Source organism: Pleuronectes platessa, chromosome 3 (assembly GCF_947347685.1).
Source record: "Pleuronectes platessa chromosome 3, fPlePla1.1, whole genome shotgun sequence".
In the NCBI taxonomy this organism is placed as follows: Eukaryota; Metazoa; Chordata; class Actinopteri; order Pleuronectiformes; family Pleuronectidae; genus Pleuronectes; species Pleuronectes platessa.
In genome coordinates this window covers 4,355,519-4,379,398 of record NC_070628.1, presented here as the reverse complement: position 1 = coordinate 4,379,398, position 23,880 = coordinate 4,355,519, and the positions used below count along the sequence as shown (strand labels likewise).

Genomic DNA, 23,880 nt, shown 5'->3' with positions numbered 1-23,880 from the left:
CATGCACAGGTGCACGTGAGCAGGAGAGCGACACAGGAGCCATCGACTGTTGGGTCAGATGGGCGGAGCCTCCCACTGTGCTCTGGTTGTGCGTTAACGTGGAGTCGGAATAATCAGAAGAATTAGTTCAAGACCTCAACTCTGGAGCTGATTGTTCTTTTTAGTCTGATTCTACATTAAAGCACAAGCAGAACGTGGAGAGACATCGTTTTTCTGAGTAAACACAACTATTCAGTAAAATCAGACGAGCTGGTTTTACTTTGAGAGTTAACTTCACATGCTGTTTTTAAGTTGGAACAATCAATCAAAATTAAGAAAATACAGTTTTTAAATTAAATTAATAGGTAGATATGAAGTAAATTGATTTACTTACCCTTTTCAAGTTGGATCAACTTTGTGGTCTGGGTGTATTGTGAAAACGAAAAGACGGATATTTGTGGGAAATGTATGAAATAAGAAGTACCCTGTTTTTAAATAAATAAAAACATATAGCTGCAGCCTAGTAGCTTAAAAATATATATTTTAGTTGGCGAAATATTAAAACAAAAAGCGAGAGCAGGTCAGACTGGAGGCAAACACAGATACTGAAGCTCGGTAGAAACCAACTGCAGCTTCTGCTCTGATTAAGAAGCTGAGACGCTGATCTCTGATCAGCTGAGACCAGAGAAACTCTGTGTTTTCACTGTTTCCATAGTTAAGAAGCAGCCAGTCACTGAGCTCTGATCTCACTGTGTCTCTCTGAGCGAGTGCGCGGGTGCAGGGGGCGGGGCTACGGTGCGCCATCTGGAACCACACACACACACACACACAGACGCACACACACACTCGCCCGCTCCTTGTACTTCATTACGGCCTGATACGATGATGTTTTAAAAAATTATTGTGACTTAGTCAACCACCAACATGCAAAAGCGTGTTTCAGACGGCGAAAGCATGAGAGTTGGCAGCTCTGCGTTAATCTCGCGATAAAAAAATTAACGGCGTTAAAATGGGTTTGCGTTAACGCCGTTAATAACGCGTTAAACTGACAGCACTAATTCATATATTTAAAAAAGGGCACTTTTGAGCTGCACCAGAATTCAATCACTCATAGAAACCAGTCCTCTAAATAATCCTGACTGTTTTCATCAGTCTCACAATTATAAAGAAAGTGATACAAACAGGCTCCTGGCTCCGCCCCTTTATCAGGATTCCTGCCAAAATGAAAATGAGTTTGTGGAAAAATCAGTTTTTAGTTTTCTGGTGTAATTCTGCTTAAAAACAAACAATCAAATAGATCAGGAGTGAAAACAAAAGACCAAAAACCTTTTATTTAAGAAGAATCATAAAATCACGATACATAATAATTCATTATCCATGTAATAACCACATTAATATCATGTTAAGACATGAGATGAGTCACAAGATGTTACCACAGCCTCAAAGGCTCATCACCAAGACGTCCAACATAGTTCAGAGGGTAACAGCAAAAAAAAAATCAATTTATTGCAGAAAAGACAACAACTTCAACAACAGGCTGGCAATATGGACAAAAGAAGGAAAACCCAAAACACAGACCCACAAAGGGTCGTAGGATCTGAGAATCTTCCTTCAACCTAGGGCAGTGTGAACTAGGGGGTAGAGTGGTCGTTCTCCAACAAGAAGGTTACCGGTTCAAACCCCAGTCTTCCCCGTCTGCATGCCGAAGTGTCCTTGGCAAGATACTGAATGGCCCTTCGTAAATGTTGAGTGTACTAATTGGACAAAAGCGTCAGCCAAATGACATGTAATGAAATGTAACCTAAACCAACATCAGAACTAAAGCTCACAGAAATAAAGCTGCGAAAACTGGACGACTGGACCCATCAGAAAAGAAAAAGAAAAGAAACAACACAACAATACTCTTGCTCTAAAGGTCATGATGCACAAACTGCTGCTGCTGCAAAAGGGGATGGAAAGAGAGAAACTTCCTGTTCCTCCTAAATACATTCAACCAATCACAGTGCACCTGAGGAGAGAAGAAAACAGGAAACCATGAGTAGAAAGGAAATGTAGGGTGGTTTCTGTGAAACTCTCTTGTACGGATGTTCTCTGAAGTCGTCCATCTTGGTTCTGTTTGTCCCAGTGGCTCTGACCTGATGCTTCACACCAGGTCTTCCTGCTCCTCTGTGTCTTCTGTCTGTGCTGCAGCAGCAACGTTCTCATACTCAGGACAGTTGTGTGACTGATGGGGGAGAGATGAGAAAATATTAATCCTCACTGGACTTTATTCATAAAACCTGCAAATAATCACAGTTCATTCAAAACAGTTTGAACGTAGTTGCACCCCCTGTCCATTCGTTTGTTTCTTCATCAGCAGGATTACACAAAAACTGATAAACTGATTTCCACAAAACTTGGTGGAAGGACGGGACATGGGCCAAGAAAGAAGATTTCACCCATTGGTTTGTGAGCTGCCATTTTGAAGCCTCCATTTTTGACATGTTGTTCAGCGCCATCTTGGTTATTTGAAAACAGAAGTAACCATATTTGGAGGAGAGGGGGTTGAGCCTGACTCAGGGCCCAATGACCCTCCCCGCCCACTTAAACCAGTGACCTGTAACCAATACTAGCTGTCAATCACACAGTATCCATGACCAAATGCCTGCAGTGCTTTATGGTCTATTTGACTCTAAATGGATCATTCACTTCACTTTCTAGACCCAGAGTCTACGTCCATTTTAATATACGATCAATGGAAAGAACCTTTTACATTTTGGAGCAGATTCAGACAAAGTAGCTGATCCAAGAAATGTTTTCTCTCTTTCTCTAACATGGTGAGATGAAAACAGTGATATGGAGTCATTCTTTTGGCCTCAACGTCTCTCACCTCTATCATCTCCACAGCTTCATTCACTTGTGATTTCAAGCTCAGAGTTTTCTTCATCCTGGATCGAAAACAACAACAAACACAACATTTGACAGAATGAACTTCATAACACTGAAACTAGTGTTTGAAGACATTTGAAGAAAGAGCAGAGGGTGAACTGATGGATTTGTGTTGTTTTACCTCGTCCACAGAGTCCAGACAAGCACTGGAACCAGCACGACAACCAGAGTGTACCTGATGGTATTCATGATTATCACTGACTTCCCTAGACAACAGACTGGAGACATTAGCAGTGTGGTTAGACTGATGACTCAGTTTGCCAGGTGAAGCTGTTGGTCAGTCAGTATTGTTCATGTGCAATATGATGGACTTGATATACAGCTGTGACACATCTGGAAATCCTGAGTATTGATGGTTTAAGGTTCTGGTGCATTGAAAATGGGGGGGGGGGGGATATAAATGTAAAAGGAAGAGTGCTACAATCACCTGCTCCAACAGTCAGATGTAAGGTGGTGTTACTACGTCCGTGTGTGTTCTGGGCCTCACACTGATACTTTCCACCATGTTCAGCTGTGATATTAGTGATGGTGAAGATTTGTCCTGATGCTGTTGGTGAGTCCTCGTCCTCCTTGTACCAGGTGTAGTTAGCTGCTGGGTTAGCATCACTGCTGCAGGTCAGAGTCACTGAGCTGCCCTCCATGATCTCACCAGAGGGACTCACTGACACAGAGGGAGGCTTTGGAGCGTCTGAAGGAAAGTTTATATTAACACACAGGATGAGAATACATCAAAACACTCTCTGTATTATTTGTTGATAGTTTAAATTTAAATTATTTCCACATTATTGTAGCTTTATGAGGAGGAGTAAACTCACACACTGTAGGAGAAGGGAAACGCTCCTGTCCTTCTATAGCACAGTGATAGTTGTCTTCAGGATTAAAGTGTCGGAGGTAAAAGTATTTTTTTCGTCCAACAGGTTTATTGTTATTGTACCAAACGTAGGAAAGATGATCAGGGAGCTGACACCTGCTGTGACAGGTCAGCTCTGTCCAGGTAGAAGATGGATTGGCTGTTGATCTCCTCACATGTACCTGGAGCTGAGGGTCTGTGAACAAACATGTGGTTTTATTTCAACATACACACTAACATTTCAAACTGACCTTAATGAAAATGTTACCTGTGACATTCAGAGTGACTCCAGTATAACCAGTAAAACTCCCAGTAGGTTGGTTTGTTGTGAACCTGAACTTGTACACAGCTGAGTCGCTATCTGTCAGGTTAGAGATTCTCAGAGTGCACTTGTTGTTTCCACAGAGATTCTCCACACGACCTGAATACTCCGGATCAGTCCTTAGATCAACGTGAATCCCATTACTCTCTTTAATGAACCAGAAAGTTTCCTGAACTGTAGTATCAAGGTGATTCAACCTGGATGGGTATGTGTAGGTACAGTTAATGTGCACTGTTGATCCTCTGAAGGCACAGATCTCAGTAGAAGTGTAACTCACACCCCAGTCTATCTGACTCCATACCACTGTAACACAGAGAACATCAGAGAATCAGAAGATAAACTTCTACATTTATAAAACTAACTCCATGTATTTTCTCTGGTGAATCACCAGTCGGCAGGTTTTCATTTTAAGATGATGACGATGCCAAGATGAGGAAACTTTCAGTTCACATAAAACACAGTGAAGTTCCCTTTAGACTTCAGTGTGAGGGAGAAACACACTGTTGGAGGTGAGGAACATGAGGGACCTTGTATAAGTTGCTCTTATAATGGAACAAACTGGACAAAATGGAGGAAATGATCTGTGTCTTTTATGCAGAGTCGATCAAAGATGGACGACACGTCTCCACTTCCTCCCACTCTCCAGAAATGAAGCCAAAATATCCTGGATACCAACGCTGCCATCTTTCACATTTGGAAGCACAGTCTGCACAGTAGTGATCCAGAGATGGAGCCACAGTATCAAGGTCCCGCCCATACATGAGCTCGACCAATCCTGAGTCAGCCTCAGCTGTCAATCATGAAGTTTCATCTAATATTAATTTCATCAATAACAAATTAAAACCAAACTAATGAGAAACATGAACAATAGAGTGTGATAAGAACCTAAAATGACACAAAACATCTTAGAAATATGTATTTGACTTTTTAGATTGGTCCATGTCCTTCCCACTAACATGGAGGAGACAGGATGTATGTTCTATACTGCAGCCAGCCACCAGGGGGCGATCATGATGCTTTGGCTTCACTTCTGGGGAGCAGTCATGTCTTCCATCTATATTTACACAAACAGAATACTAGTACTAGTACTACACTAATTTGGCAGTACTGACAGTAGTAGCCCAAGAGATCAATATGTCCATGCAGAAAAAAGTATTTAAAGACACATGAAGTTTGGTACAATGCATTATCTGAAATACTCCAGCAGATGGTGCTGTTAGTGAAATACTGTAGATTAAACTCACACATTGAAGGAGAGCAGAAATCCTTGAGTCCTTTACCGGCACAGGAAACTCTGTCTATAGAATAGAAATAATCTGAATAAGATTCTCCTTCATTCCTCTTCTGTTGATTCTTGTACCAGACGTAGTTCAGATGATCAGGAAGACGACAACTGCTCTGACACCTGAGCTCTGCCCAGTAAGAAGAGTCATACTTCATAGATCTGCTCACCTGCACATGCAAATCTGTGTGTGAGAATAAGAAATTAATTTTAGTCCAAACTGACAACACACACATGCATATAAAAGTGCACATACACACTCAAGTGAACCAAACAAGATGTAGGAAATAAATGAATGAAGGTTCAGATGTAAATGTTACCTGTGACAGACAGAGTGACTCCAGCTGAACCAGTTAAACTCCCAGTAGGTTGGTTTGTTGTGAACCTGAACTTGTACACAGCTGAGTCGCTCTCTCTCAGGTTAGAGATTCTCAGAGTGCACTTGTTGTTTCCACAGAGATTCTCCACACGACCTGAATACTCCGGATCAGTCCTTAGATCAACGTGAATCCCATTACTCTCTTTAATGAACCAGACAGTTTCCTGAACTGTAGTATCAAGGTTATTAACTGTGGATGGGTATGTGTAGGTACAGGTAATGTCCACTGTTGATCCTCTGAAGGCACAGATCTCAGTAGAAGTGTAACTCACATCCCAGCCATTCTCACACTGTACCACTGTAACACAGAGAATCAGATTCATAACCACACCAGAGAACACTTAGTTTACTTTTTACTTTCTGTAGAAAAGAAACACATTTCCATGAGCAGCATTCCATAGCATTTCAACTAATGACTCCACACACTGATGACAAGTCCTCATCAAGAGGAGAAGAAATATAGAAATTAACACTGATTATAATTCCTTCATATATTTTCTTTCTGCATCACTTTACAGGTGGTGATCTGAAAATGAATGAATGGTTCATTTATATTTTTTACTTTCTTTCTCAAACTCACTTCAGGTGAATCAGAAGTCTGAGTGTAAAATAGAGTGACAACATGAATGTAGAGGTACAGTACCTGTCACAGTGAGAAGAAGGACAACAAATCCACTGGCTGCTGCAGTTACACTCATAGTAGCTGCTGCTCTCGTCTGTGACTTCAAACAAGAAAAACGTCCACAGATAAATAATGTGCACAAGATGAAACTCAGTCACATCACAGACACGTCTACCTACAACACAGAAGAGGCTGAGAATAAAGACAGATTCTGTAAGAGAAAGATACATTTTAACCATCAACCCCCTCTTCCTTCCTCTTTCCACTGAACTTCTTGCTGAGCCTGATGATGTTAAATTAAACCTAAAACAATGAAGTAACTTGTGGTTTGTACAAACTGTGAATTTCTACATTTAACAGAGTGTGAGAAACGACTGTAGTGTCTGTTCGTACCAAACCTGAATCCTCCTCAACTGAACCTGTCAGCAGCCTTGAACTGAAGTGATGAACATTTGTACCTAATTTGAAGAAACTCCCTCAAAGAAATAAACAGTTAGATGAACAAGAAAACTTCTTCAGAGAAACTTTGTATGTTCAGTCACATTTCACATTTATTAAGACAACGAATGATTTAAAACTGTGAGACAGAGAGAGATTTTTTTGATTTTTGAAAACAACTTTATTAGATACTATTGGTTGACACAACACATTGAAACACCTAATAAGTTATTTTAAAATACACGTTTAGCTATGAATAAATAAATAAAATCACACAAGATAATCAGCATACAAAAGTTCTCGATCTGTCATAGAACATAAAACATCTTGAAAACACCACAGATCATTAAAAGAGTCCAGGTCACCTGCTGCTTTATAAAAACTAAAATCAACCAATATTCTTGATTTAATCATGTTGATGCAGACAGGGACCGGCTCAATGTGGACGTCCTGCTCTACCTTCCTCTTCCTGGTTATATACACGGCCATCTTAGCCTGCCCTAAAACAAAGTTTAAAAGCTGGCTTTTATGTTATTGTTTGCGAGTGTATTTAAAACCATAAATAAAACCCTGCTTGTTAAAAACCTCTTTAAAACTGGTAAAAACAACTTGTAAAAACAGAAACAAATCAGACAGACGGTGACACTCATAAAAACAGTGAAAGAGAGTTTCTTTTACATTACAAAACGGGCATTTGTCTTCCACTGAATTCTTAATTATTGATAAAAAAGCGTTCACTGCTATGATGCCGTGGAGCAACCTCCACTGGAGGTCTCCATGTCTCTTACTCAGTGGAGGTTTGTACAGCGACCTCCACTGAGGTCCGGTTTCTTGGGCTCCGGCAAAATAGCTCCTCCAAGTAGTGTCTCTCCGTCCATTCAGTTTTTTAATGTTTAGTGTTTTTACCATTAGTCTGTATAGAGTTTTTCCGGCAACTCCCTCCAGGGGGACCGGGCGAGCAGGCTGAATCAGAGGTCCAGAACAGTCATTTAAATCCATTGCCAGGAAAGTGGCGGGGAAAGGGTCCTCAGCATTGGGGGAAATGGACCCATCCTTAAAAGAGTTTAAAAGCAAGATGTCCTGATCTGCAAGTCTTGTCCTCCAGTGGCCAAGCACCCTCTCCATTGTCCTTTCGGATCTGATGCCAAGTTTGTTGGCCAGCCCTGTGGGGTCTTCCAGTTCAGGACCGGCTAGCTCCACCACCTGACCCAGCGTAGAGACCCCGGCATCCTGCAGCAGTCTGGAGAGGGTGCCTTGTGCCCAGCGGGGGGGATCTAGAATGGTCCCGTACAGGACAGGCTCTTGCAGCAGCCAGTGCAGGGAGTCCCCCTGTAGCCTTCGCTCTTTTTTTAACAGGTACCACACTTTAAAAACACTCTTATAAAAACCAGGAAGAGATGGTGAGACTATCTTGTTATCATTCATTAAAAACAGGCTAAAATCCAGACCCAGGCTGTTAAAATGTTGCAGGATGCACCGGGACAGAGGTCTCCACAGAGCGTCCCTTGGCCCGGTCAGCAATCTCTGTAAGAACTGAAGGCGGAAGGCAGCGCCCCTGCTGGCCAGATGGACCAGGCCCTGCCCCCCCTCCTCTGTAGGAAGGAAAAGGACACTCTGTGGGATCCAGTGCATCCTGCCCCAAAAGAAATCTATTAAAACCCATTGTACCTCTGCCAGGAGAGAAGGTGGAGGATCGACACAGGCCAGCCGGTGCCACAGGGTAGATGAGACCAGGTTGTTTATTACTAATGTCCGGCCTCTATATGACATCTTGGGCAACAGCCACTTCCATTTTATCAATCGACCTTTAACCTTCTCTAGGACATGGTCCCAATTTCTCCTAATGTGGGTCTCATCTCCCAGGAAGACACCGAGGTATTGGATTCCTCCTTTCTTCCAGGCCAGACCTCCAGGCAGCCTGAGCCGATCCCCCAGCTTCTCTCCAACCATCAGAGCCTCGCTCTTCCCCCAGTTCACCTTTGCAGAAGAGATAAAACCAAAATCATTTACGGTATCAGATAAAAGATCAATGTCTTTTTGTGTGTTCACAAGTATAATTAAATCATCTGCATACACAGATAATTTAAAAGACACACTGCACTGGGGGAAACACACACCTTTTAAAACCTTCCTTAGCTTATGGAGCAGAGGCTCGATGGCCAGAGAGTACAACATCCCAGAGAGAGAGCATCCCTGTCTCACCCCTCTCCCAATGTTAAAAGGAGCACTCAGCCCACCATTTCTTTTAAGAACACTCGCAATGTCTGTATAGAAAACCCGGATCATGTCTATAAAACCTGGGTTGAACCCAAAAGCAGCCAGAGTCTGCCATGAGTACTGGTGTTCAACCCGGTCAAAAGCCTTTTACCTGGTCTATGGAAATAAGACCAGTCTCTATTGCCAATGAACTGGAGAGGTCCAAAACATCTCGAATCAAAGTGACATTGTAACTTATGAGCCTGCCGGGTACACAGTAAGTCTGGTCAGGGTGGATGACGGACGCCATCATCTCCCTTAGTCTGAGGGCCAGAGCTTTGGACAGGATTTTGTAATCCGTGCACAACAGAGAGATCGGCCTCCAGTTCTTTAACTCTTGAAGGTCTCCCTTCTTCGGCAGCAGGGTGATGACGGCCCTCCTGCAGCTCAGAGGTAGCCTTCCATTCTGTAAACTATCGTTTACCACCTCGAGCAGATCCTGTCCTAGGATGTCCCAGAAGGACTTAAAGAAATCAGCAGGAAGGCCGTCTATCCCTGGAGCTTTGCCGCTCTGCAGGCTCATAGTGGCTCTGTGCAGCTCTTCCTTCGTAATGTCTGCAGCTAGCTCCGCGTTGCTGTTCCTGCTAACCTGAGGGAGACCATTCAGAAAACGGTAGCACACTTCCTGATCTCAGACGAGTCTGAGACTTCCGAGCCGCTACCCGTTCGTAAACAGTGAATGGTCTTCCTTTGTCCATTTTTTTGCTCCAACCCAAAGAAGAACTGGGAGGGGGCATCCATCTGTGAAATGTTCATAAACCGGGACCTGACCAGAGCCCCCTGTGCTGAGAGCCCCAGCAGGTTGGCTATAGCCGACTGTTTGGTCTTGAGGGAGTCTAAATGCCCTCGATTTCCTGTAGAAGCTACTAAAGACTGTAATTCTTCTACCTGTCTCTCCAGATCCCTCATTGTCCGGGTTAAATCTACTGACATTGCGAGTGAACTGCTGGCAAAGTTGTTTTGTTTGCGTTTTCCCGAAGTCCCACCACTGCTGAATGCTACGGAAGGCAGGCCTGCTCTCTCTGTGGGAAAACCAAAACAACTTAAAAGCATTTCTAAAAGCCTGGTCGTTTAAAAGAGCTGTGTTAAAATGCCAATAGGCGCTCTTTAAACGAACATTTCTAATAAAAACCGAGCAAGAGACTAAACAATGATCAGTAAAACCCACAGGCTGAATAAAACACCTTTTAAAAATATTTAAATGGTGTTTAAAACAATAGAGTCGATCCAGTCTAGCCAGGGATAAAACATTGTCTCTGGTATGGCTCCAGGTGTATTGTCTGTCATTACTGTTAAAAACCCTCCACACATCAGAAAGAGCATGTGCCTCAGTCAATTGGTTCATTCTGAGACCTGATGCAGGATGTGGCTCTAAATGATTCCTGTCTAAAGTGGGATTTTCTGTGCAGTTAAAATCACCTCCTAAAAACATAAAATCATCACCACTACAGGTTTGAACAGTGTCATCTAAAATGTTTAAAAGTGCCATCCTGTCCACCCTACTCGTGGGCGCAAAGACATTTAAAAACACCAGCTTGACATTTTCATATTTAGCTTGGACCTTTAACAATACACCTGGAATAATTTCTTCCACATTAAAAGAAAGTGGTAAAAAACTCCTGGCAAAAAGAATACCCACCCCCCCACTGCAGCTGGACTTGTGGCTTAAAATCACCTCCCCATTAAAAGCCCTCTTCCAGTCGCTCGCATTGTCTTCTGTGCTGTGGGTTTCTTGTAAAAACATAATATCTATTCTGTTTATATCCATGAGTTTAAAAACCGCCGCCCTTTTAAAATCAGCTCTGGCTCCGTTCACATTTAAAGTGCTGATTTTAAAATCACACATGGATAAAAGAAAGAGAAAAACAGTCAGTAAACAGGTCAGTAAAAGAGAAGAGTAAAAGGACTTTTTAAAACTCATCATCATCAGGGATCATTTGGCCTTTTACTCTCAACATGAGTTTCCTGAGTCTATAAATCTGTTGGTCTGTTAAAAACTCATCGCTGCCTGTTTTTCTGGTGAGCGGTTTGGAGGATTTTAAAAACAGTTTGAGGTCAGGGAAGTGATCCTCAACCGAGGGCAGCCTCTGGCCTTTAGTTGTCTCCAGGAAGGTTCTGATGTTCTGAGAGGAGGGAGCGCTCCCCTGGCTGGACCTCACCCCACGGCTTGCCTTGCAGGCTTTGGCATTACTATGCCCAGAGCCTGAACTCTTCCTCTTTTGTGTTAATTTAAACATTTCATCATCACTGATGCCTTCCTCCATGTCCTCACACAGCATTTCAGCGCTGCTCCCTTTCCCCTCGGTTTCGTTGATTTCAATACACTCTGGCTGGCTGTCAGTTTTTTTGTTTGCCTGCTCAGAGACTTCGTTTACAGGGGGGCTTCCCCCCTGGACTCCCACCTCCGGGAGCGGACTCTCTGGAGCTTCGGAGGCTACCTGAACCATAGATATATATATAAAGGCTAGATGTCTCGTCCGCGTTTCCGGCCAACGGAGACGAACGTCCGCACATGGCGGCCATCTTGCCACAGGCAGCTCGCCCACCCATAACATTGTGATGGTAGTGAAACATGTACTTTTTAAATAAAAGAAAAAGAAATAAATCTTAATGTATATTTGTAAAGGGAATTCTTGTATATAGAACATTATTCTATTTTTTTGAAAATAACATAATTATTCATAAGTATGCAGTGTCATGACTACATCTCTGACGTTTGTTACAAACCGAACCGTTTAAAAATCGGTTGAGAATTTAGCAAGTTATGGTTATTTAAAAAGTACGTACCACTACAACACAATGTTATGGGTGAGCGAGCTGCCTGTGGCAAGATGGCCGCCATGTGCAGATGTTCGACTCCATTGGCCGAGACATCTAGCCTTTATATATATATATGACCTGAACCACTTCAGTCTCCGCAGCCCCCCCCCCCCCCTCCATCAGAGGGGCGGGAGGTTCTGTAGGCGGAGCCCCGCCAACAGCAGCCCCCGACTGTGCTGCTCGCGGAAGCTCCCCGTCAGCGGCAGCGGGAGCCGCGGCAGCTGCGCAGCTGGGGCTGCGCAGCTGGAGCTGCCGCTGCCGGAGCCGCAGGAGCTGCCGCTGCCGGAGCTGCGGCAGCCGGCCTCTGCGCTCCACCCTTCCCCGGGCAGGAGCGGGCCAGGTGCCCCTCCTCCCCGCACTCAAAACACTTCATTGCCTCGGATGACACAAAAACCATATAATTAAAACCCTCAATTTTAAACGAGAAGGACATGTTGATCTCCTTAGTATTGTCCCTGAGGACCATGAACACCTGCCTCCGGTGACTCACTACGTGCCTGAGTTTTGGATTTTTACTCCCAAGAGACACCATTTTTATTTGGGACACAATCTGCCCGTACCGAGGCAGTTCCTTGGCCAGAGTTTAATTTTTAATAAAAGGGGGTGCATTAGATATCATTACCCGCGTGGCTGGATTCACGAGTGGGAGAACAGGATTAAACGTGTCATGGATCACCACTCCTGTCTCCACCACCTCGCTCACCTTCGCCGTGCTATCTAAAAACATGACGATAGCTCCGTTCATCCTGGAGGCCGACTTGACCGAGTCACAGCCGACCACCTCTCCCACAGCCAGTGCGGCCTCTGCCACACTTTATGCCACTGCGGGGATCAGTTTAATGGCATGCCGGCGAGTCAGACTTTCAAAGTCTGCTGCCGCTGCCGCTGCCACAGGCATGCTGCCTGTTAGCACACACACTCACTCACACACTCACTCACACACTCACTCAGCAAACTATTATAAACAGAAAAAAACAACTATACAACTAAAGACGAACAAATAAACATACACCTAAATGATAAAGCTCAGCAAAGTAAGTCTTAAACCCACTATACCTTTCACCCTCACACACAGCTCTCAGCCCCACGCACACTCCGCCATGACAGAGAGAGAGAGAGAGAGAGAGAAAGAGAGAGAGACTTGACTTTTAAGTTAACTTTTATTTGAATCATTTCATGAAATAAACGTAATAAATAACACTTTGATCATACCCCAAACTACATGTCACACACCCACACGGAATTTAAAAATGAAGGATCAGTGACGCGTCCTCCTCTGTGGAACATGAAACCAGTCTGATCCCCCACTGGGATGTGAAAGCTTCCAGGTTACTGGTCAGGCTGTAGAAGGCGTGTTCTATTCTCACGTGAGTTGTTACCAAGCCTTTAAAACACTTCACCACATCTGTCCAGTCTACCCCCAACATCTTCCTTTTTTTGTATTTAGGCCCAAAACCAGGAGAGAAAATTCTCCCAGAGCCTCCACCCTCTGCTGCAGGTGTCTAAGTAAACCCTCTAGGACAAGTCACCACTAGGTGCTCTAGAGTCTCCCTGTCACCACAGAAAGCACATCCCTCCCCAGCGCTCGGGTCCAGGTGAGCTCTGTGTCTGTTTGTAGCTAAAGCTCCTCCACTGGAGGTCACCCACCGGTTTTTCAACAGTAGGTTTATACAGGACCCTCCACCTGCCTTCAGGGGTGCAGCCTGCAGCAAATTCCTTAGTCCACCTCATCTCCCTGACTCCAGCCAGAGAGCGAAGGTTCAGCACCTTCACACAGCTGACATGAAGCTGCTTCTTCCCAGAAGAGCTTAAACTACCCAGCATCGGGGTTCTGAAGGAAAGAAGCTGTCCACTCTCCTCTCGCCCCCCGTCAGCAGCAGGGCAGACGATTGGGGGGGGGGGGGGGGACAGGTTCTCACAGTCATCATCCCATTGGTCAGCTAGAGTACGGTTCCATGGATGCCTTTGTGTGATGGCCCAGTTTGATGATGCCCACCTCAATACACGTATTCCTTAATGTTGTAGAGGAACGGGTCTCAGTTCTCAGGAAATCGTTGTAGAACAGCGGCTCCTCAAACAGCCATATCACCCTTGACCTTCTTCTGCCACAGGGAGAAACAGGGCCGCTGCCATAAGCCAGTGCTGTCAAGACCAGAAGAAAGTCACCAGGCGACGCTGCACATCCAGACCTGGAGGTGGCACCAACACAATAAGTCTGTGCCAAAGAGACAAGGCAACCAAGTTATTCACTATCAGAACTCGCCCCCTGTAGGACAGATAAGGTAGCAACCATTTCCATTTAGACAACTTTGGTTCCACCTTTTCCAGCACCCCCTCCCAGTTCTGCTTCTGGAAGCCCTCACTTCCCAGATGGACCCCCAGAACCTTTAATCCATTCCTTAACCCTAACCCCACCGGATTTGCAGGAAGATCAGGCTCAGTCCATTGGCTCCACTGCCCCATTACAGTTTTTCTCCATTGCTTTGGCTCATTTCACGAAACAGAAATGACATTCTCAGAGCTCTAAGTAAAATTGGCAAAATAGCCCATATGGTTCAGCACAACTACATAGATCACCTTCAAAAGGTAATATCTCACCCTAAACAGTTAACTCAAGTTTCAAAACCAAATCATTTTCTCATATAAATAGTCAGTGCCCCCAAAATGAAAATTTCCTTCTCGATTGCTGTGGATCATCTCTCAAAATAACATAGATGGTTCAGCAAAACTCCATAGCACACCTACAAAAGGTCATATCTCTCCCAAAACAGCCAACTCATCAGTCAAAACTAAATCCTTTTCTCATACAAATAGTCAGTGCCCCCAAAATGAAAAGTCCCTTTGGCATTGTTTAAACACTACAGGTCAAAATGTTTAGATGTTTTGTCAGTATGGCAGTGGACCATAGAAATATCCCTCATGTGCACATTTCAATCTTGGCTCAGTCCTTGAATGGTCTTTCCAGAATATTATGTGTATCAAACAGAAAAAAGATTTATTCAAGGTTTCACATAAAATATGTTTATTGAACTCATACTGCCATGGAAATTGTTACAGTAATTGCCATACATCATGGTTACAGTAACAGAAAATGTGTACAGCACAATATACTGTCAAACAATAAGCACATCAAAACTAAAATTTGGTATAGTGAGATATGACCTTTTGAAGGTGATCTATGTAGTTGTGCTGAACCATATGGGCTATTTTGCCAATTGCACTTAGAGCTCTGAGAATGTCATTTCTGTTTCATGAAATGAGCCAAAGCAATATAGAACAACTGTAAACTTCCTGTGTGATTGGTGATCAGATTTGTGAAACTCAACCTTGATTACTAAAGTTGTAGTTGCACCTGAAAATGAAGCCGATGATCAAAGATATCCTTATTACAGTATACTGTATATCATGATGTTTTTCATGGTATTATGTGCCTGTACGATTTTGACAGTGGAGTGAACTATTGTGCAGGTGATGATGTACACAATGAAATTATGCCAACATGTTCTGCAGAGAACAACCACTTGACTGTGAAGCGACAGTCAGTTTTCACCAGCAATATATATTCAATTGGTAATTGGGCTAACTGAAGGCAATTGTACCCAACCGTTTGCAAAGGGGTGCTAAATCATTTGAAATTTGTGCAAGCTGTTGGAAATTGTACTTGTCATTGCAAGGATGTGCTAATACAATTGCAATTTGATTAAAGGAATGAGATATTCCAATCTGTTGTGAACAAGTGCCCAGTGGTTTGGAGGTTTGCACGTGTTGTTTTGAGAATGTCATTTCTGTTTCGTGAAATGATCCAAAGCAATGGAGAAAAACTGTAAAAACTCCTCACTCTTCTCCCAGTTAACTCTGGCTGAAGAGGGTCTCCCATAGCAGACCAGACTTTCCTGAAGTTGCTGGACATCATGCTGGTCATGGATGAAAACATCTACAGACGACCACAGGAGGGTTGTGAACCAGCCCCGGCAGAGAGAGACCCCTCAACCTGCTCCTCAACCTGCACAGAAGTGGCTCTATGGCGATAGTTGTCCTGAGATGGGGCAGCCCTGCCTGAAGCCTCTTGTGACGGGCACAGAACAGCTCAGCCCTCCCCCCACCTTCACCACACAGCTAGCCCCACTGTACAGCAGCTTGATCCAGGAAAGGACCCCCCCCCCCCCCCCCCCGAACACCAAAAGCCTGCAAAGTTGAAAATAAAAAAATCGTGATCCACACGGTCAAACGCTTTCTCCTGATCGATTGATATAATACCCACCTTTACATTATTTTAGAAATGATGGCTGAACTCATTACAATATATTGCATGCAAATAACAGTGAGAGTAGTTTTGCAGCCTGACAGTGAATCGAACACTGAATTTACTTATTTGAGACTGGACTTAAAAAATCATGTTGAATTATTCTTTCTTTTAACCTCATGTTAGAAGTCAGTTCCTGTTTATTTACAGCTCCAGTCCATATGAAGACTGGGTCATACAAATACATCATAAAAGATCATAATTATGCAAACTTACATTACTTTAGTTTTCTTTACTCATTTCTCACGAGGGTTCAACTCATGTGAGTCAAACTTGTTTTGTCTGATACACGTGTCAAACTCTTCACTTGTGTAGACTGGACTTCATGAGCTCATGCACAGGTGCACGTGAGCAGGAGAGCGACACAGGAGCCATCGACTGTTGGGTCAGATGGGCGGAGCCTCCCACTGTGCTCTGGTTGTGCGTTAACGTGGAGTCGGAATAATCTGAAGAATTAGTTCAAGACCTCAACTCTGGATCTGATTGTTCTTTTTAGTCTGATTCTACATTAAAGCACAAGCAGAACGTGGAGAGACATCGTTTTTCAGAGTAAACACAACTATTCAGTAAAATCAGATGAGCTGGTTTTACTTTGAGAGTTAACTTCACATGCTGTTTTTAAGTTGGAACAATCAATCAAAATTAAGAAAATACAGTTTTTAAATTAAATTAATAGGTAGATATGAAGTAAATTGATTTACTTACCCTTTTCAAGTTGGATCAACTTTGTGGTCTGGGTGTATTGTGAAAACGAAAAGACGGAGGAAGGGGGCGTCGCTTCTTCTGCAGCAAAGAAGTTAAAACAATGTGTTACGTCGGAATCTGATGGAGGAACTCTTCTGTCTGCAGGAATGTGTGACTGTGTGAGTGTGTCTGTGTGTTTGTGTGTGTGTGTGTGTTGGTCTCTGTCCCTCTTCACACAAACTGATATCACATGTATTTAGTTATTGATCGATGATGTCGGATCATGACTCCGGATGGTTCTCTCACTTTAACCCTGATGTCCTGACTGTATCACGTCTCGTGTTGTGTTGCAGGTTTAAATGTGTTTCTCATGAACTCTAAAGCGAATCAAACCAACACAAAGTAAACATCAGTCCTGGAGGTGTCCTGATAACTTGTGATCAGTGCTGGTGTTTAATGTTAAAGTGCAAAGTGAGCGCAGGTCAGAGGAGGAGTGAGGAGGAAGCAGACTCCGACAGAGACTCTGACACAGACCGGATCTTTAACGAGTGTCTGTCCTGGAGCAGCGCTGTTAGAATTATTCAGAGTCCGAGTCACGATGCTTCTAAGAACTGAGAAATGTCCACAGCTCCAGTGCCCAGCTCTGTGCAGGAGACGTGGAGGGAGGGAGGGTTCAGAGACTAGTCTAATGTCCCCACCTGATATTTAGATTATTTATTATATTTCAATATATTTGTTTGACAGGGGAGCTGTGAGGGCACTTTCGAGCTGCACCAGAATTCAATCACTCAGAGAAACCAGTCCTCTAAATAATCCTGACTGTTTTCATCAGTCTCACAATTATAAAGAAAGTGATACAAACAGGCTCCTGGCTCCGCCCCTTTATCAGGATTCCTGCCAAAATGAAAATGAGTTTGTGGAAAAATCAGTTTTTAGTTTTCTGGTGTAATTCTGCTTAAAAACAAACAAACAAATAGATCAGGAGTGAAAACAAAAGACCAAAAACCTTTTATTTAAGAGGAATCATAAAATCACGATACATAATAATTCATTATCCATGTAATAACCACATTAATATCATGTATAAGACATGAGATGAGTCACAAGATGTTACCACAGCCTCAACGGCTCATCACCAAGACGTCCAACATAGTTCAGAGGGTAACAGCAAAAAAAAAATCAATTTATTGTAGAAAAGAAAACAACTTCAACAACAGGCCGCCAACAAGAAGGTTACCGGTTCAAACCCCAGTCTTCCCCGTCTGCATGCCGAAGTGTCCTTGGCAAGATATTGAATGGCCCTTCATAAATGTTGAGTGTACTAATTGGACAAAAGCGTCAGCCAAATGACATGTAATGAAATGTAACCTAAACCAACATCAGAACTAAAGTTAACAGAAATAAAGCTGCGAAAACTGGACGACTGGACCCATCAGAAAAGAAAAAGAAAAGAAACAACACAACAATACTCTTGCTCTAAAGGTCATGCTGCACAAACCGCTGCTGCTTCAACCGGGGATGGAAAGAGAGAAACTTCCTGTTCCTCCTAAATACATTCAACCAATCACAGTGCACCTGAGGAGAGAAGAAAACAGGAAACCATGAGTAGAAAGGAAATGTACGGTGGTTTCTGTAAAACTCTCTTGTACGGATGTTCTCTGAAGTCGTCCATCTTGGTTCTGTTTGTCCCAGTGGCTCTGACCTGATGCTTCACACCAGGTCTTCCTGCTCCTCTGTGTCTTCTGTCTGTGCTGCAGCAGCAACGTTCTCATAATCAGGACAATTGTGTGACTGATGGGGGAGAGATGAGAAAATATTAATCCTCACTGGACTTTATTCATGAAACCTGCAAATAATCACAGTTCATTCAAAATAGTTTGAACGTAGTTGCGCCCCCTGTCCATTTGTTTGTTTGTTCATCAGCAGGATTACACAAAAACTGATAAACTGATTTCAACAAAACTTGGTGGAAGGACGGGACATGGACCAAGAAAAAAGATGTCACACATTGGTTTGTGAGCTGCCATTTGTAAGCCTCCATTTTTGACATGTTGTTCAGCGCCATCTTGGTTATTTGAAACCAGATGTAAATATATTGGGAGGAGAGGGGGTTGAGCCTGACTCAGGGCCCAAGGACACTGCCTGCCCACCTAAACCAGTGACCTGCACCCAGTACGAGCTGTCAATCACACAGTATCCATGACCAAATGCCTGCAGTGCTTTATGGTCTATTTGACTCTAAATGGATCATTCACTTCACTTTCTAGACCCAGAGTCTACGTCCATTTTAATATACGGTCAATGGAAAGAACCTTTTACATTTTGGGGCAGATTCAGACAAAGTAGCTGATCCAAGAAATGTTTTATCTCTTTCTCTAACATGGTGAGATGAAAACAGTGATATGGAGTCATTCTTTTGGCCTCACTGTCTCTCACCTCTATCATCTCCACAGCTTCATTCACTTCTGATTTCAAGCTCAGAGTTTTCTTCATCCTGGATCGAAAACAACAACAAACACAACATTCGACAGAATGAACTTCATAACACTGAAACTAGTGTTTGAAGACATTTGAAGAAGACAGTAAAAGAGCAGAGGGTGAACTGATGGATTTGTATTGTTTTACCTCGTCCACAGAGTCCAGACCAGCACTGGAACCAGCAAGACCACCAGAGTCAGCCTGATGATATTCATGATTATCACTGACTTCCCTAGACAACAGACAGGAGACATTAGCAGTGTGGTTAGACTGATGACTCAGTTTGCCAGATGATGCTGTTGGTCAGTCAGTATTGTTCATGTGCAATATGATGGGCTTGATATACAGCTGGGACACATCTGGAAATCCTGAGTATTGATGGTTTAAGGTTATAGTGCAATGAAAAGAAGGGGGGGAGGGGTGTAGGCTGTAAAAGTCAGAGTTGTAAAATCACCTGCTCCAACAGTCAGATGTAAGGTGGCCTTACTACGTCCGTGTGTGTTCTGGGCTTCACACTGATACTTTCCACCATGTTCAGCTGTGATATTAGTGATGGTGAAGTTTTGTCCTGATGCTGTTGGTGAGTCCTCGTCCTCCTTGTACCAGGTGTAGTTAGCTGCTGGGTTAGCATCACTGCTGCAGGTCAGAGTCACTGAGCTGCCCTCCATGATCTCACCAGAGGGACTCACTGACACAGAGGGAGGCTTTGGAGCATCTGAAGGATAGTTTTTATTAACACACAGGATGAGAATACAATCAAAACACTGTCTGTTTTATTTGTTGATAGTTTAAATTTAAATTATTTCCACATTATTGTAGCTTCATGAGGAGTAAACTCACACACTGTAGGAGAAGTGAAACGCTCCTGTCCTTCTATAGCACAGTGATAGTTGTCTTCAGCATTAAAGTGTCGGAGGTGAAAGTATTTTTTTCGTCCAACAGGTTTATTGTTATTGTACCAAACGTAGGAAAGATGATCAGGGAGCTGACACCTGCTGTGACAGGTCAGCTCTGTCCAGGTAGAAGATGGATTGGCTGTTGATCTCCTCACATGTACCTGGAGCTGATGGTCTGTGAACAAACATGTGATTTTATTTCAACATACACACTAACATTTCAAACTGACTCTAATGTAAATGTTACCTGTGACAGACAGAGTGACTCCAGCTGAACCAGTAAAACTCCCAGTAGGTTGGTTTGTTTTGAAGCTGAACTTGTACACAGCTGAGTCGCTCTCTCTCAGGTTAGAGATTCTCAGAGTGCACGTGTTGTTTCCACAGAGATTCTCCACACGACCTGAATACTCCGGATCAGTCCTTAGATCAACGGGAATCCCATTACTCTCTTTAATGAACCAGAAAGTTTCCTGAACTGTAATATCATGGTGATTCCACCTGGATGTGTATATGTAGGTACAGTTAATGTCCACTGTTGATCCTCTGAAGGCACAGATCTCAGTAGAAGTGTAACTCACATCCCATTCAATCTCACTCCTCACCACTGTAACACAGAGCACATCAGAGAATCAGAAGATAAACTTATACATTTATAAAACTAACTCCATGTATTTTCTCTGGTGAATCACCAGTCGGCAGATTTTCATTTTAATATGATGACGATGAAAAGAAGAGGAAACTTTCAGTTCACATAAAACACAGTGAAGTTCCCTTTAGACTTCAGTGTGAGGGAGAAACACACTGTTGGAGGTGAGGAACATGAGGGACCTTGTATAAGTTGCTCTTATAATGGAGCAAACTGGCCAATATGGAGGAAATGATCTTTTATGCAGAGTCGACCAAAGATGGACGACACGTCTCCACTTCCTCCCACTCTCCAGAAATGAAGCCAAAATATCCTGGATACCAACGCTGCCATCTTTCACATTTGGAACCACAGTCTGCACAGTAGTGATCTGGAGATGGAGCCACAGTATCAAGGTCCCGCCCATACATGAGCTCCACCAATCCTGAGTCAGCCTCAGCTGTCAATCATGAAGTTTCATCTAATATTAATTTCATCAATAACAAATTAAAACCAAACTAATGAGAAACATGAACAATAGAGTGAGATAAGAACCTAAAATGACACAAAACATCTTCGAGAAAAAATGTATTTGACATTTTACATTGGTCCATGTCCTTCCCACTAACATGGAGGAGACAGGATGTATGTTCTATACTGCAGCCAGCCACCAGGGGGAGATCACAATGCTTTGGCTTCACTTCTGGGGAGCAGGCATGTCTTCAATCTTTATTTACACAAACAGAATACCAGTACTAGTACTACAATAGTTTGTCAGTACTGACAGTAGTATCCCAAGAGTTCAATGTCCCCATGCAGAAAAAAGTATTTAAAGACACATGAAGTTATGGTACAATGCATTATCTCAAATACTCCAGCAGATGGTGCTGTTAGTGAAATACTGTAGATTAAACTCACACATTGACGGAGAGCGGAAATCCTCGAGTCCTTTAACAGCACAGGAAACACTGTCTGTAGAATAGAAATAACCTGAATAAGTTGCTCCTTTCTCCTTCATCTTCTGTTGATTCTCGTACCAGACGTATTTCAGATGATCAGGAAGACGACAACTGCTCCGACACCTGAACTCTGCATAGTAATAAGAGTCTAAAAACCCTGATTGGCTCACCTGCACATGCAAATCTGTGTGTGAGAATAAGGAATTCATTTTAGTCCAAACTGACATCACACACATGCATATAAAAGTGCACAGACACACTCAAGTGAACCAAACAAGATGTAGGGAATAAATGAATGAATGTTCAGATGTAAATGTTACCTGTGACAGAAACAGTGACTCCAGCTGAACCAGTTAAACTCCCAGAAGGTTGGTTTGTTGTGAACCTGAACTTGTACACAGCTGAGTCGCTCTCTCTCAGGTTAGAGATTCTCAGAGTGCACTTGTTGTTTCCACAGAGATTCTCCACACGACCTGAATATTCTGGATCAGTCCTTAGATCAACGTGATCCCGATTACTCTCTTCAATGAACCAGTAAGTTTCCTGAACTGTAGTATCATGGTTATTAACTGTGGATGGGTATGTGTAGGTACAGGTAATGTCCACTGTTGATCCTCTGACAGCACAGATCTCAGTAGAAGTGTAACTCACATCCCAGCCATTCTCACACTGTACCACTGTAACACAGAGAATCAGATTCATAACCACACCAGAGAACACTTAGTTTACTTTTTACTTTCTGTAGAAAAGAAACACATTTCCATGAGCAGCATTCCATAGCATTTCAACTAATGACTCCACACACTGATGACAAGTCCTCATTGAGAGGAGAAGAAAGATAGAAATTAACACTGATTACAATTCCTTCATATATTTTCTTTCTGCATCACTTTACAGGTGTTGATCTGAAAATGAATGAATGGTTCATTTATATTTTTTACTTTCTTTCTCAAACTCACTTCAGGTGAATCAGAAGTCTGAGTGTAAAATAGAGTGACAACATGAATGTAGAGGTACAGTACCTGTCACAGTGAGAAGAAGGACAACAAATCCACTGGCTGCTGCAGTTACACTCATAGTAGCTGCTGCTCTCGTCTGTGACTTCAAACAAGAAAAACGTCCACAGATAAATAATGTGCACAAGATGAAACTCAGTCACATCACAGACACGTCTACCTACAACACAGAAGAGGCTGAGAATAAAGACAGATTCTGTAAGAGAAAGATACATTTTAACTATCAACCCCCTCTTCCTTCCTCTTTCCACTGAACTTCTTGCTGCGCCTGATGATGTTAAATTAAATCTAAAACAATGAAGTAACTTGTGGTTTGTACAAACTTTGAATTTCTACATTTAACAGAGTGAGAGAAACGACTGTAGTGTCTGTTCGTACCAAACCTGAATCCTCCTCAACTGAACCTGTAAGCAGCCTTGAACTGAAGTGATGAACATTTGTACCAAATTTGAAGAAACTCCCTCAAAGAAATAAACAGTTAGATGAACAAGAAAACTTCTTCAGAGAAACTTTGTATGTTCACTCACATTTCACATTTATTAAGACAACGATTGATTTAAAACTGTGAGACAGAGAGAGATTTTTTTGATTTTTGAAAACAACTTTATTAGATACTATTGGTTGACACAACACATTGAAACACCTAATAAGTTATTTTAAAATACACGTTTAGCTATGAATAAATAAATAAAATCACACAAGATAATCAGCATACAAAAGTTCTCGATCTGTCATAGAACATAAAACATCTTGAAAACACCACAGATCATTAAAAGAGTCCAGGTCACCTGCTGCTTTATAAAAACTAAAATCAACCAATATTCTTGATTTAATCATGTTGATGCAGACAGGGACCGGCTCAATGTGGACGTCCTGCTCTACCTTCCTCTTCCTGGTTATATACACGGCCATCTTAGCCTGCCCTAAAACAAAGTTTAAAAGCTGGCTTTTATGTTTTTGTTTGCGAGTGTATTTAAAACCATAAATAAAACCCTGCTTGTTAAAAACCTCTTTAAAACTGGTAAAAACAACTTGTAAAAACA

At 42.7% G+C, this 23,880-nt stretch overlaps 1 protein-coding gene and 1 long non-coding RNA gene across 2 annotated transcripts; both read right to left on the bottom strand.

Moving 5' to 3' along the window:
- Positions 1–1,284: 1,284 nt before the first annotated feature.
- LOC128436905 (uncharacterized) lies at positions 1,285–2,205 on the bottom strand. The gene is made up of 2 exons (XR_008338122.1): positions 2,115–2,205; positions 1,285–1,987 (listed from the first exon to the last, which is right to left on the bottom strand). It is a non-coding gene; the product is annotated as an uncharacterized LOC128436905 (long non-coding RNA).
- Positions 2,206–2,562: 357 nt separating this feature from the next.
- On the bottom strand, positions 2,563–6,567 carry LOC128437552 (sialic acid-binding Ig-like lectin 14). Its single transcript, XM_053419757.1, has 7 exons — positions 6,384–6,567; positions 5,682–6,038; positions 5,324–5,545; positions 4,026–4,382; positions 3,723–3,953; positions 3,335–3,595; positions 2,563–2,591 (listed from the first exon to the last, which is right to left on the bottom strand). The coding sequence occupies exons 1-7, from the start codon at positions 6,436–6,438 to the stop codon at positions 2,563–2,565; spliced, it is 1,512 nt and encodes a 503-aa protein (XP_053275732.1). The 5' UTR covers positions 6,439–6,567.
- Positions 6,568–23,880: the final 17,313 nt, after the last annotated feature.

Excerpts from the sequence above, each read along its gene's own strand:
- LOC128437552 (XM_053419757.1), bottom strand. The coding sequence starts at position 6,438 with ATGAGTGTAACTGCAGCAGCCAGTGGATTTGTTGTCCTTCTTCTCACT. Across the intron at positions 5,546-5,681 it reads AGTCACTCTGTCTGTCACAG|ATTTGCATGTGCAGGTGAGC; the intron begins GTAACATTTACA and ends TCTCACACACAG. Across the intron at positions 2,592-3,334 it reads ACATCTGACTGTTGGAGCAG|CTAGTATTGGTTACAGGTCA; the intron begins GTGATTGTAGCA and ends TGTGATTGACAG.